Here is a 13,221-nt window from a genome sequence, read left to right on the forward strand (position 1 = left end):
ATATATTACATATATTATTTATATAATAATATATTATATATATTTATATTTAAGTTTAAATCGTAACTCCTTGTGTGTTAATATTGTTAGTGCATTATTTTGCATACGTTTGGTCCAGGTTCGAATCCAACACTTTATATTTATTTTTCTCAATTTAATTTTAATGAGTCAATTTCGAGCCGAACACTACTACACTCTTCACAACCCGATTTCGAACACGAGGTGAACTTTAAATCCTAGACCCCACAGGTAGGGGGGGTTTGAATCCCTTCTAGCGACGTGAACTTTAATGAGGTGATACTGGTATTGTTAAACACATTAAGAGTACCATATAATACTTATGGTCATTTTAAAAAAAAATTATATATATACCTGTCATATATAAATCCTTAAAAATTGCGCCGGACGTATCTGAATTTTTCCTTCTTTTATTTTTATGAAGCCACGTGAGCATCAGTCCTGCAGAAGAAGAAAATATATATATTTATTTTCCGACATTTTTTTTCCGAGTCACGTGCACTTGCCGAATTTATATATTGCTCGCGACTCGCACGGCAGGGGCTTCCAGGAAAAAAAAAAAAAAAGGTATTAATTACGTTATCTTATCAGGGGCAATCTGTACTTAATAAATATTTTATTTTAAATAATACCTTATAAAAATAAAAATTATTGTTCTAATAAGTTTATATTCGAACTATGATTTGTTTAATTAATTATTATTATTTTATGGTGGAGAGGATTTGTGGCCATTGATTGGTGACCGTGGCGCCCCGACAATGACGAGTTAAGTGGGCCGTGTATTCTGACGCCTCTTTCATTGGGATAGGCCCGCAACAGCTGAGCTTATTTTGATTTATTTTGGGCTAATAATTGGGCTGTATTTAATTGATTGCTATGAATTTGCTCATGTCTATAGCATTATCCCGGTGATATGTAATCAGTAATTTTATTCAAATTGATCTCACATTAATTTAGATATGTAAAAATAGATAAGATTTGTTGGTATTTATTTTGAAATTTATCCACATATGATTTATTTATTCTAGCATAAAATTAAAATATCAATCTTAATTTTTTGATTTTTTTTTCCTCATGATGTTTAATTAATCTATATTTATTTTCCATACAAAGCAAGCCATTTGAACTTTGAAGGTGACAATTTAATTTTAAATATGCATAAATATTAATTTAGTCTCATACACTTTTTATTGAGACTAAAATAATCATTTTTCTAAAAGTATTTCAGTTTATATTGAAGGAAAGTGTGAACCAACTTAATATTTTTATAATTTATGAGACTTAATTGATTGGCATTTTGCTATTTTTCAAATACAAAACACAAAAAAAAAAAAAAATCTTAATTCTTAATATTTCTAAAAGTATCTAAAAGTAAATAATAGTGGTATGGATATAAATATATAATTTCAAGGGTTGGATATGTAAATAGATAAACGCTGCGTGGCATGTATGCAAGTGTCAGAAGATATGCCACCAGTCTAAAGCCGGGAGATAATGACACAAAAAAAAAAAAACAAAATATTACGAGATATGATTACTTATAAATATTTTAGTCAGGCGATTTTAATTTACTGTCAGATAGCATATTTCTCATTATTATTTTAAAAATAATGATAATATATTTTTTTCTTTTTCATTTAAAGCGCTGAAGACTGGGAGTTCATTTTTTGTGCAGACTCTTGACATAATTTTACGTGTCGTGAAGATTATTCCTGAGTTATTTTCATGTTATTTCTTGAAATAACACATAAATAATCTAAAAATAAAAATCGTGAGTTAATTCTTGATTATTTCGAAATTATTGAAATTAACTCAAGAATAACCTCAGCCGCACGTAAAGATGCATCAAGAGATGGACACCTCCTTCAACCAACTTCAACAAAGACTCTGGATTATTTTTTGCAGAATCATTATTGATCTTTTTTTTTTATATAATTTTTCTTTAACGAGAAAATATTAAATTAATATAATCAGTCACCACAAACGAGAAAATGTTCAATTTTTATAGGAAGTCTTAAAACATTTAATTCAATTCTATAAAAATATTAAATGTTTTTTTTTTTTCTAAAATTAAAAGTTCAGGAAGATTTATATTCATAACACTCGACTCCAATATATTTACATATTTAGCCATCTTATACATAAATGAAAAGAGGTATTTTATTGTTTTAAAATTAAAATAATAATATTTTTAATGTAAAGTATAAACATTACAATTTAGGTATTAGATATATTAATACATAGGAAATGGGTGGTATATCCCCAAAGATTGCAATGAATGTCTGAGCACAATAAGGAATTGACACAATTATAAATCTAAGTACATATCAAAAATACATACAATCCAAAACAGAACATGATTATTTATGGCTTCATTCGGAAATATATCTCCGTATGCAAAACATTCAAAACACGGACATATTGCAAAATATATCGAAGGGAAATTTACAAACATAACACACAATTCTTATGTATTTACATATCTAACATCTATACTTTCCATATTTACATCTCTCTCTTTCTCACATTTTTTTGCTCAATCTTCTTCTTCCCTTTGATCCTTTAAAAAAAAAAGGCTGTTCAAGAGGAGCTTTAGTGAATCAAAACTTGGGCTACATAATAGGCTACATGAATTCAAACACATTTTAAAAAAAAAGAAGAGCCACTATAGACCGCACATCTTAAATTACTAATAAAAAATATAAAACATATGTACATTAATTTAAGCAAATTAATAACCTAATAATTAGGGTAAGACTTGATTAAAATGTAATTGATATATATATATTAATTTGGGGCAATACCAGTTTCTAACATTTAAATATTTTGATTTGTTTGTATAAAGATTTATTTATAATTCCTGAACAAAATTCGGCTAAATTAAAATCAATAAAAGTGTGAATATATGTATACATGAATAAAATGAGCTATCAAGACTCCAAGCATCCACGAATTATTTTAGAAGATAAAACCTTCTTTAATTGTAAATAAATACGATTTGTGTGCAATTTATGTAAATGCCCCTAAACTTAAAATAAATAACTGTTTTTTTTTTTCTTAAGAGCAGATCTTAAGAGCAGATTAACTTAAAATGATTAACTTAAAATTGTGACCCATAAAATAACCTCAATGAACTATAAACCATCTTATAACACTCCAATCCAATTTCACATAACAATAAAAAGGAAAGAAAAATGATAATTGCCTTTTTTTTTTTATAGGAAGACTCTAAATTCCTATTTATTTACATGTCTAATACTAAATGTTCAATTTTTTACATATTATATATACCGGTTTACTATAGCAAGTAAAAGTATATTCCACATTTTTAAAAATCAAAAAAAGGTGTACTCTAATGTGATGTGAATGATTTGGTTGGAATAAATGTACAAAGTAAAGCTTAGGAGTTGGATGTGTAAATACATAGGAATTGAATGGTTTGCATGTAATTGCCCATTTATAAGAAGAAACACTATGAGATCATAATTTGGGAAAAAAGTTTATTGATTTATCTAATCAAATAATGTCGTAACATTTATAAGAAAAAACAAAAAAAGAAATGGGGAGAGAGGAAATGTGTACCGGAGTGAGAAGATCTCCCCCGTGAAGGAAGATTCCTTCCCAAGCTTTCAGAGCTTGTCGCTATTGTGTTTCTTTTAAGTAGGGGGAAATAAGTTGATTTAACGCTACAAATATTAGATTATTGAAGTGAATTTAGAGAGAAAAGGAATTTAGGAGAAAGCATGCATTCAAACCTCATGCTGATGGAGCATATTCTTGAATTGTTTCGGCCAATTTTGTGGTGTCTTCTACGGATTTCAATCTTAGCAAGTATGTGCGCGCGACAACTTGACTTGCATCTTCGTGTTCGCCACCCTGAAAAAACAATACAAGTTCTTAAAAGTCATTAAGCTTTTATACCAAAATGAAAAGGAGAATTAGCACACGTCCCCACAATTCTATTGTATTTACATGTCTAGCACCTAAAGTTTAATATTTAAATTTATAACTGGACACATGAAAATGTGCCGGCATGAATCTTAAAGTAGATGGGCGACCTAAGAAGGAATTACAACCGATCAGATGTAGCGATAGACGATCGTTTCAGATGAGCTGCGATGGACAAAATAATTTAGCCTAACGATCGACAGAAGATGACAAAAGGAAGTCTCTCTAGACAATCATCAGCCTTCAGGACAATTGATGGGGAGGACTCCTTCGGACAATGAATCGATTGAACCAATAATCGACTAACAGGTCCCAAGCCTTATTTAATAGAAATAACATTGAAAATTACCAAAAAGTCCCCCCTTATGGATTAAAAATTAGGGGGCTATTATGCATTTTTATAATATTGGGACAAAAACCTATAAATAGGGGTCCATATTATAAATAAAGAATATCCTTTTGCTTGTCTACTACAGCTACTTCACACACACTCTCTCTCCCTTAATTGCCTCTTAATAGAACGTTTCATTCCTTAGGCATGTTTCCCAGACAATCTCGGATTTAACATCCTTTAAGATGCATTAAGCGTGGAAACATGACTTCAACAAGAAAAGAAACCCGACAACAACAACAAGGAGAGTCTAGAAAGAGGAACGAAGGGGAAGTAACATGTACCCGAGAGTTCATGGAAGATGTTGTTTAGCAAGGGTTGCAAAACATAAGAACCCACATCACCAACCAGATGTCGGGACAACTCGCTGAGGTCCTTAGGGAGGTCGCTGCTCTAGCAGCCCCTCCAATTCCAATTGGAGAGCCAACACGACAAGGAAAACATAAGCACCCTCAAGAAGAATTGCTGGCAAACAATGGAAGGAGGGGAATCCACTCGTAGGAAAAGCCTGACAACGGACTGTACCACGAGAGCGTCGGATCTGCCCCTGTAGAGGAAAAGGAACCGACTGACGCAAACTAAGGCACATAAACAACCGGAGAACGCCTTTTCCCTATAGGTCTCCGGAGTTGAACCTCCAGAGAATTTCAAAATATCGGTCCTAGAAATTTACAAAGGACGATTGGCTCCCAACGATCACCTCGCGCCGTTATAATCTTCTATCCACCTGTTGAAGATTTCGGATGCCCTCAAGTGCAAGTTGTTCTTTACGACGCTAAGATCAACTGCCCTAAGATGGTTCGAGGGATTGCACGCGAGGGTAATCACCTGTTTCGCAGAGTTCATGAACTTTTTCTTATCGCAGTTCAGCAGTACTCTGCCCAAGAAGAACGCTCGATCCCTGTGGTAGTTTAAGCAAGAGGAAAATGAGAGCCTACGAACTTCTATCGCGAGTTTCCAGAGCAAGACGTTAGCTGTCAAGGACCTGAAGCCCGACATGGCTCAGGCCGCGCTGATACAAGGAGTAAGGTCTGAGAGGTTCCGTTTCGACCTCAAACTTGCATAACCACAGAGCTTGGCTACACTGTTGGAGATGACTAACAGATAAATCGTGGCTTACGAGAACACTCATGAGCCCGTCGAGCAAAGACATCATAAAAGACCTCCACGGAATATCTAAGTACAACCGAGACAAAGCACACGACCATCAAATCGCCCCGATAACCACTCCACCCAACGCCAAGAAGACTGAAGGCGTTCGATTAAAGCCTAGAACCACCGATCGCCGTACCATCGCGAGCAACCCGGTATAACCACGAGGCCCCTTGCAAGGCGCCGCTTCGAGTATCCATGGCAGAGATAGTGGACGTCATCCAAGATAAAGATTTCTTCAGAAAGACTACGTCGATGAGGGTCGAAGCTTTCCTTCGGGATAGCAGGAAGTACTGCAAGTACTACAGAGACCACAGGCATCACACAAAGGAATGTAGACATCCGCGAAGCCTGATCGAAGAATTGATCAAGGAAAGAAAGTTGAAAGAATTCGTCGCTTTTGGAGTTGCGACCGAAAGACAGGGTAAGGCTCCAGTGGGAGGAGCGACCGATGGCCCCGTTCGCACTAACGCCATTCACATTGTAGGGTAAGTGTCTTAAATCTTCCAAGAAAGCGAGCCACCCAGGAAGGCGAACCGAAAAAAAGTAGCAAACAGGGGAGCTCTGCATCATCACCTTCGCTTTGAAGCCCAAGAACCATTCACTTATCTTTTTTATTTATGAGGATCTTCCCCAAAAGGGAAATCCATATAATGATGCTATTGTAATAACTGCTATAATAAACAATTATCAAGTAGGGAGTATTTTAATTGACACCGGTAATTAAATGAATGTATTGATTAAACACGTGTTCGATAAGTTGAGCCTCACTGCCAATTGAACGACCGCACTAGCTGATCCGCTTTACGGATTCTACGGCAAGAGAAAGGAGGCACTGGAAATGATTGGACTCCCGACAAGTTGGGAGGAGAATGAGAAACAATTCACCCGTATTGAAGATTTTCTTGTGGTGGATTCGCCCCCAACCTACAATGCCATCTTTGACCGACCTGGAGTGGTAGTCTCCACTTACCATGTCGCTGTGAAGTTTCCTGGATACGGAGAAATCATCACAGTTAGGGACGACCTAGAGCAGTCTCGATCTACTATTTAAGGGTCATAAGCAACGTGGAACATGACCCCCTGGATATCCAGAAAGCGAGGGAGGGTGGCCTCGAAACCAGCGAAGCCACTCGTGAAGTCCCGACGATCGAGGGAGATCAGGTAGATGTTATTGATCAGTGAGGCTTTTGATGCAGATCACGGGGATCTACTAGTCCGAACCCTTCAGAAGAACCAAGAATTTTTTTGCGTTGACGACAGTCGAGATGCCAGGAGTGTCGATCGATGTTGTGTACCATAGGTTGAATGTTGATCCATCGGCTCGATCCATGAAACAGATCGAGAGCTCCTCCATGACACTAACAGGGCCTTCCGATAAGAGGTGTAAAAGCTGAAAGAGGTCAGGAACATTCAAAAAGTGTAATACTCCACCCGGGGCTTCAACGTGGTCATGGTCAAAAAAGCTAACGGAAAGTGGAGGATGTACGCAAGATTTCACCAACCTGAACTCCGCTTGTCTGAATGACTTACGCCCTACCGAAAATTGACGCCCTAATAGATTCAGCTATTGGCCACTCAATCCTGAGCTTCCTTGATGCATTCTTTGGATATCACTAGATTAAGATGCACCCTTTGTCACTAGTTACAATGTAATGCCTTTTGGGCTAAAAAATGTCGGGGCAACTTACCAACGCCTCATGGATGTAATATTTGCAAATTAAAAAGAAAGAAACATTGAGGTGTATTTCGATGATGTACTAGTTAAGAGTCGGTCAGCGGAACAACACATCGAAGACTTAAAAAAAGAAACCTTCCAAACACTTAAAAAATTTAACATGAAATCAAACCCGCTAAAATGCACATTCGAAGCCACTACCGGTAAATTTTTGGGAAACTTGCCAACCCCTGAAGGCATAAAGGCCAACACAGGGAAGATCCGGATACTCGTAGACATGAAATCCCCGCATCCAAAATCTTACTAGTCAGATCGCAGAGCAGATTCATCTCCAAGTCAGGTGATAAATGTGCTCCATTCTTTAAATTCCCCCCCCCCCACCCCCCAAAGAGCACCAAAGAAATCCAAAATCTTACCGGTCAGATCGAATCGCAGATTCATCTCCAAGTCAGGTGATATGTGCTCCATTCTTTAAATTACTTAGGAGAGCTAAATGCTTCGAGTGGATGCCAGAATGCGAAGAGGCCTTTCAAAATCTCACGCAGTTACTCACCTCCCCTCCCCTACTTCAAAGCCCAAAGCCAAAAGAGAAACTCCATCTTTACCTCGGGTTCGGTCCAGAGGCCGTCAGCTCGGTCTTGGTCTGAGAAGAACTTGGGAAGCAACATTCAGTCTCCTATACCAGTCGAGTTCTCAAGGGCGCTGAACTCCGGTATCCCATCATGGAGAAACTGACATTCACCTTCGTCACTTCAGCAAAGAGGCTTCGCCCGTATTTTCAAGTACATCCCATATAAGTTATCACAGACCAACCGTTAAAGTCTTTTTTAACATGCCAGAGCATTCTGGTCGGTTACTCAAGTTGGTCGTGGAACTAAGCGAATTTAACATCTCGTACATCCCCCATACGACAATAAAGGCGCAAGTGGTGGCAAATTTCTCAGAACTAGGAGGGCCAAACGAAGATCTGGCGACCGACAAATTAACCCGACCACTGTTTACCGATGGATCATCTGACCAGTCGAACGCTGCACTCGAAGTTTTTCTATGCAATCCCGCAGGGGAAAACGTCTATCACTCAATTGAGGTAAAATTCTCATTGACTAACAACCAAATAGAATATGAAGCTTTGATTGCAGGACTTCTCCTAGCCTCGGAGATTGGAGTGCTCCACATAACGGTGAGGCTGATTCACTTCTGATTGTAAACCAGATTAATGGGAAATTTGAAGCCAAAGACGGAACTATGGGGAGATATCTCGGGAAGGTGAAGACAAAGATCGGTCATTTTGCTAGATACAAGATCGAAAATGTCTGAAGGGAGGAAAATCAAGTCGCCGATCTCTTATCCCAAAGCCTCCATCTAGGAGAAGGGGTACCAAAATGACTCGATCGATCATCTATCGAAGAACCAATGGCAATGGAAATACATGAAGAGGAGAAGAACAGCTAGATGAGCTCGTATGTCCGATACCAGAACACGAGAGATTGAAGAAGTCGCCTACTCAATAATTGTTAATCAAAGGGAAGCTCTTAAAGAGGACGACCACATCCTTATACTTGAAATGCGTTGGGGAGGATTAAGCTAAGGACAAACTTAGAGAAGTCCATATCGGAGAATGCGGCAGCCACTCTGGAGGAAAAACACTAGCCCACAGAATCCAGCTACAAGGCTATTTCTGGCCAAGTTTACTCAAGGAAGCAGGACACTCCCGAAGGTGAACACAATGCCAAAAGTACGGGTCACTGCGCCATCAGCAGTCGCATAAACTCCATATGATTGTCAGTCCATGGTCGTTCACTATCTAGGGCCTCGATATTCTAGAACATTTTCCTTCGTCCAAAAGGTAGAGGAAGTTTCTACTGGTGGCCATCGACTACTTCTCCAAGTGGGTAGAAGTGAAGCCCCTGGCGCACATATAGTCTGAAACTCTATCTGAATTGATTTCATTTCTCGATACAGACTACCTCTTATCATAGTCACGGATAATGAGAACTAATTCAACAAGCAAGGGGATCAACCTCAAGTTTACTTCTGTTCACCACCCTTGAACAAATGGCCAAGCGGAGACCGCAAATAAAATTATTTTAAATTTGCTTAGGAAAAAAGGTGGAAGGAACAAAAGGCAAATGGGCAAGCTTGATCCCTTAAATACTTTGGGAAATCCGAACGATGTCGTCGACGTCCACCAAACAAACCTCATTTATGCTATCCAACGAAACAGAGGTCATGTTGCCGGTCAAATACAACAACCACAACCAAAGGATGCTCTCCGCTTCAACTTTCGATGAAAAGACCTAGGAGAGTGGCTCGAGTCAAACGACAAGGGAGTCAAACTGGCTCTAGATCTGGCAGCAGAGAACAGAACAAACACAGCTCTCCAGCAAGAAGAGGTTAATAGAAGGACCGCTAGGTACTTCAACAAGCACGTGCGGGAAGAGAAGCTTGCTCAAGGGGACCTAATGCTGAAAAAAATCGACCTAGCCGCCAGAGGGAAAGCTATCGGGAAATTGGATCAAACCTGGAACGATCCCTACATCATCCATCATAGAATGACACCTGGAGCTTACAAACTAAAGACACGCAGGGAATGACGTCCCTGGAACCTGAAGTGGCGACGACCTAAGAAAATTCTTCCTAAAAATATCACAATTTTCTGTATATCATTTTTTATCTTTAAAAAAGGTCAATGAAACAAAGATAGTTTTTTTTTACATTTTATCTAAAAGTCCAAGATTACACATATTCGAAATCAATAACAGTACTTTTTCCTATTGTATTTTACGCTCAGGGAACTGTCGTGAATGCACTCGAGCAACTGACGTGAGCACACTAGAGAAACTGCTCAGGTACGCTCGAAAAACAATCTTCATCGAGTGGTCTATGGGACGTACCGACATCCGACAACAACAAGCTCCACAAGGGTGTGCGAGCGACCGTCCTGCGCCCAACTTTAAAGGAGATCATTATCAAGTGGTCTATGAGACGTACCGGCACCCGACAGCGACAAGCTCCGCAAGGAGCGTACAAACGACCGTCCTACGTTCTATTCTAAATGTTAGCAGTCGGCAGCAATAAGCTCCGCAAGGGGTGCCCAACTACTACATGTGGCCTATGGGACGTATCGACACCCGACAACGACAAGCTCCGTGAGGGGTCTGCGAACGAACGTCATGCACCTAACTTTAAAAAGAGCATCATCACAGTGGCTTGTAGGACACACCGATACTCGATAACAACAAACTCCACAAATGGTGTGCAAACGATCATCCTGCGCCCTATTTCTAAACGTTAACACCCAATAATGATAAGCTCCGCGATGAGTGCCTAATTATTGTATCCGCACCAGACAGTGACAAGCTCCGTGAGAGGTGCACAAACGATCGTCTTGCGCTTTAATTATGACATTTACACTCACCAATGACAAGCTCTGCAAGGAACCAACGACAACCATTTATGCAAAATACATGTGCACTCACCAACAACTCATAACACAGAAAATACTTGAGTATTTCCAACAATTAACAGTTAAGGGAGAAAAATGCCGGGATAACAAAACCTCCGACCTCAAAGATTTTTTTTTTTGTATATTTGACAACTCATTTGCGGGTTACAAATAGAGATCCCCTTTACAACAAAATAAAAAAATTAATAATAAATAAATGAAAAGAGAAGAAAGAGAAACAAAGACATAGAAAGTGAAACTGCTCTAGCCTTGGGCATTCGAGTTGAACATGAACGATTAGTATTTCAAGCCAAAACGAGCTGAACATGACCGAACAAATCTTTGTTCGTTTTCGGCTCGTTAACTTAGTGAACGAGCCGAACACGAGCTTCTTAACGAGTCGTTTTGACAGCCCTAATCTCAAGCCACCCAAGAGGTTTAAGCGCTCTCCTTTGGCACTAAATTAGCTTAGCCCTCACAATGCTTAGACTTGTAATATTCCAATGTTGGCTTGCCCCTCCTCCTGATGTTGGCCTACCCCTCCTCCCGATGTTGGCTTGTAACATGAACTCACTGCCCAGCCTAAAAAGATCATTCCGATTATCCCTGGGCTAAGCGGTGATGGCCTCTCTAACGGCTGATAGCTCCGAGCATAAGCAGGTAATCTCCCCCTGCTACCAAGCATCTCCCCCTAGAAGGTCGTGAGCTCTTCGCACAACCTCGCAATTACTCTCTCCACTTGCTCGACCATCTCGAGGACCTCGACGACCCTTTTGGCACCATCTCCTTGGGGGTACCCCATGAAGCGGAGGAAGCGTTCCTCCATCTCGGCAAGGCGACGAAGTATTAAGTCCGAGGATACACAGCGCCCTACGGTCGCCTCCTCATCCCTCGCAGCTCCGGGGGGAGGACCTGATGGCTGCCCTCCTACGCTCTAGCCTCCGGACCGTGGCATCTTGATTGGCACCTTGCTCTAATGTGTTGAGTCCCGCCATGACTCCTCTCGCGATGACCTATGCCACGCTCGCTCCCTGGATCGCAACTTGGTCCACCGCCGTCGCATCATCTTCGAGGCCAGCGTCAGTATCTGCTGATAAAGAATCGACGGTCAAGACCTCGGTCGTTGAAAAGAAATGAACAAAAAGCTAATCAAACTACATACAAAGAATCTGCCCCCACTCACATGTGGAATAAGAAAAGAGATCCTCACCCGCTTTTTCCGGTCTTCCACCTTCCGAGGAGAAATGTATCCTAGTCTGGCGAAGCCACGTCTGTATATCGGCTAACCCCCCCCCCCACTTCTCTGGGAAATCACGATCCCCACAACCGCCTGGGCAAGTAGTCTCACTCACACAGGTGAACACACCACAGGAAGTTCGTCCGGACGGTCTCTCACTTGGCCAACAGTCCTATCTTGAGGAGGGCCCGCAAGGAAACTTGAAGAGACGAGCCAATTCTCACGATCACTGGCTCCATGCTTAGACACAACCCTCTTCTTAATTGGTCCTTCGGAGGACGTCTCCACCCACAAGCTTGTGCTTCACATCAAGCTTGCGAACCTGCGCCCGCATGTCACTCATCGTCTTGAGGAGTAAGCCCTTGTTGGAAGGTGGGACTCCTTCACGAAACATCGTGGAAAACAGGTAGGGAGGAAGACATGAGACAGAGGATTCTAAAGGCACTGAAGCAGTGCAAACTTCCCTTGCCCCAAAGCTTATTTATAATGGCCTGGGCATAAAAATCCAGGAAAGTCCATTATTGCACAATAATATCACTTATTTATTTATTCATTTATGTTTACGTGATCAAAAAATTCCCTTGTTCTCATGTGTTAGACAACTTCCGAGAAGCAAGATAATCGGGGAACTAAATATGTACACATGAAAATATATCCGCATTAATCTCAAAGTAGATTGTGACCTAAGAAGTACAACCGATCGAATGTAGCAATAAACAATCGTTCAGATGAGCAACGATGAAGAAAAGAACTTAGTCGAACGATCGACAAAAGATAATAAAAGGAAGTCCTCGAGACGATCATCAGCCTTTAGAACAATCGATAGGGGAGGGGGGGGTGAGGGGGAACTCTTTCGGACCATGAATCAATTGAATCAAGGTCTGTCAGACTATCGACGACCCTTATTAATCGAATAGTTCTCAGACCTTATTATATACAAATAACCTTGTAAATTACCAAAAAGCCCCACTGAAAGGTTAACGATTAGGGGGCTACTATGTACTTTTATAGTATTGAGACCTAGACCTATAAATAGGGGCCCATATTATATAAAAATGATACCCTTTTGCTAATCTACTATTGTTCCTCTCTCTCTCTCTCTTAATTACCTCCTAATAAAACGTTTTATTGCTTAGGCTTTTTCCCCGGACAATCTAGGATTCAACAATAACACTATGATGCCATAAAATATGCATGCAAAAGGTGTACTTCTGTTTTAAAAGTTAATAATAGGTGTACTTCTGTTTTAAAAGTTAATAATAGTAATATTTTTTACATGATATTCAAAATTTAAGTGTTATGTATGTAAATAAAAAAGTTTAGGTGTTAGATATGTAAATAAATAAGAATTA

The 13,221-nt window shown here is 39.7% G+C and overlaps 1 protein-coding gene across 3 annotated transcripts in view; it reads right to left on the reverse strand.

The window, feature by feature from the left end:
* Nucleotides 1-3,537: 3,537 nt before the first annotated feature.
* LOC110031092 overlaps nt 3,538-13,221 on the reverse strand; it is a 55,730-nt gene continuing 46,046 nt past the window's right edge. The window contains exons 9-10 of one of the 3 annotated variants that reach the window (XM_020734134.1): nt 3,774-3,894; nt 3,538-3,671 (exon numbers count right to left, since the gene is read on the reverse strand). In XM_020734134.1, coding sequence (XP_020589793.1) covers nt 3,775-3,894 — 120 coding nt within the window. In that variant the 3' untranslated portion in view covers nt 3,538-3,671; nt 3,774. Of the gene's footprint in view, nt 3,895-13,221 lie in introns of all 3 variants that reach the window. The other 2 variants (XM_020734133.1, XM_020734135.1) reach the window with 2 other exon arrangements.

This window comes from Phalaenopsis equestris, unplaced genomic scaffold (genome assembly GCF_001263595.1).
Source record: "Phalaenopsis equestris unplaced genomic scaffold, ASM126359v1 Scaffold000765, whole genome shotgun sequence".
Taxonomy (NCBI): Eukaryota; Viridiplantae; Streptophyta; class Magnoliopsida; order Asparagales; family Orchidaceae; genus Phalaenopsis; species Phalaenopsis equestris.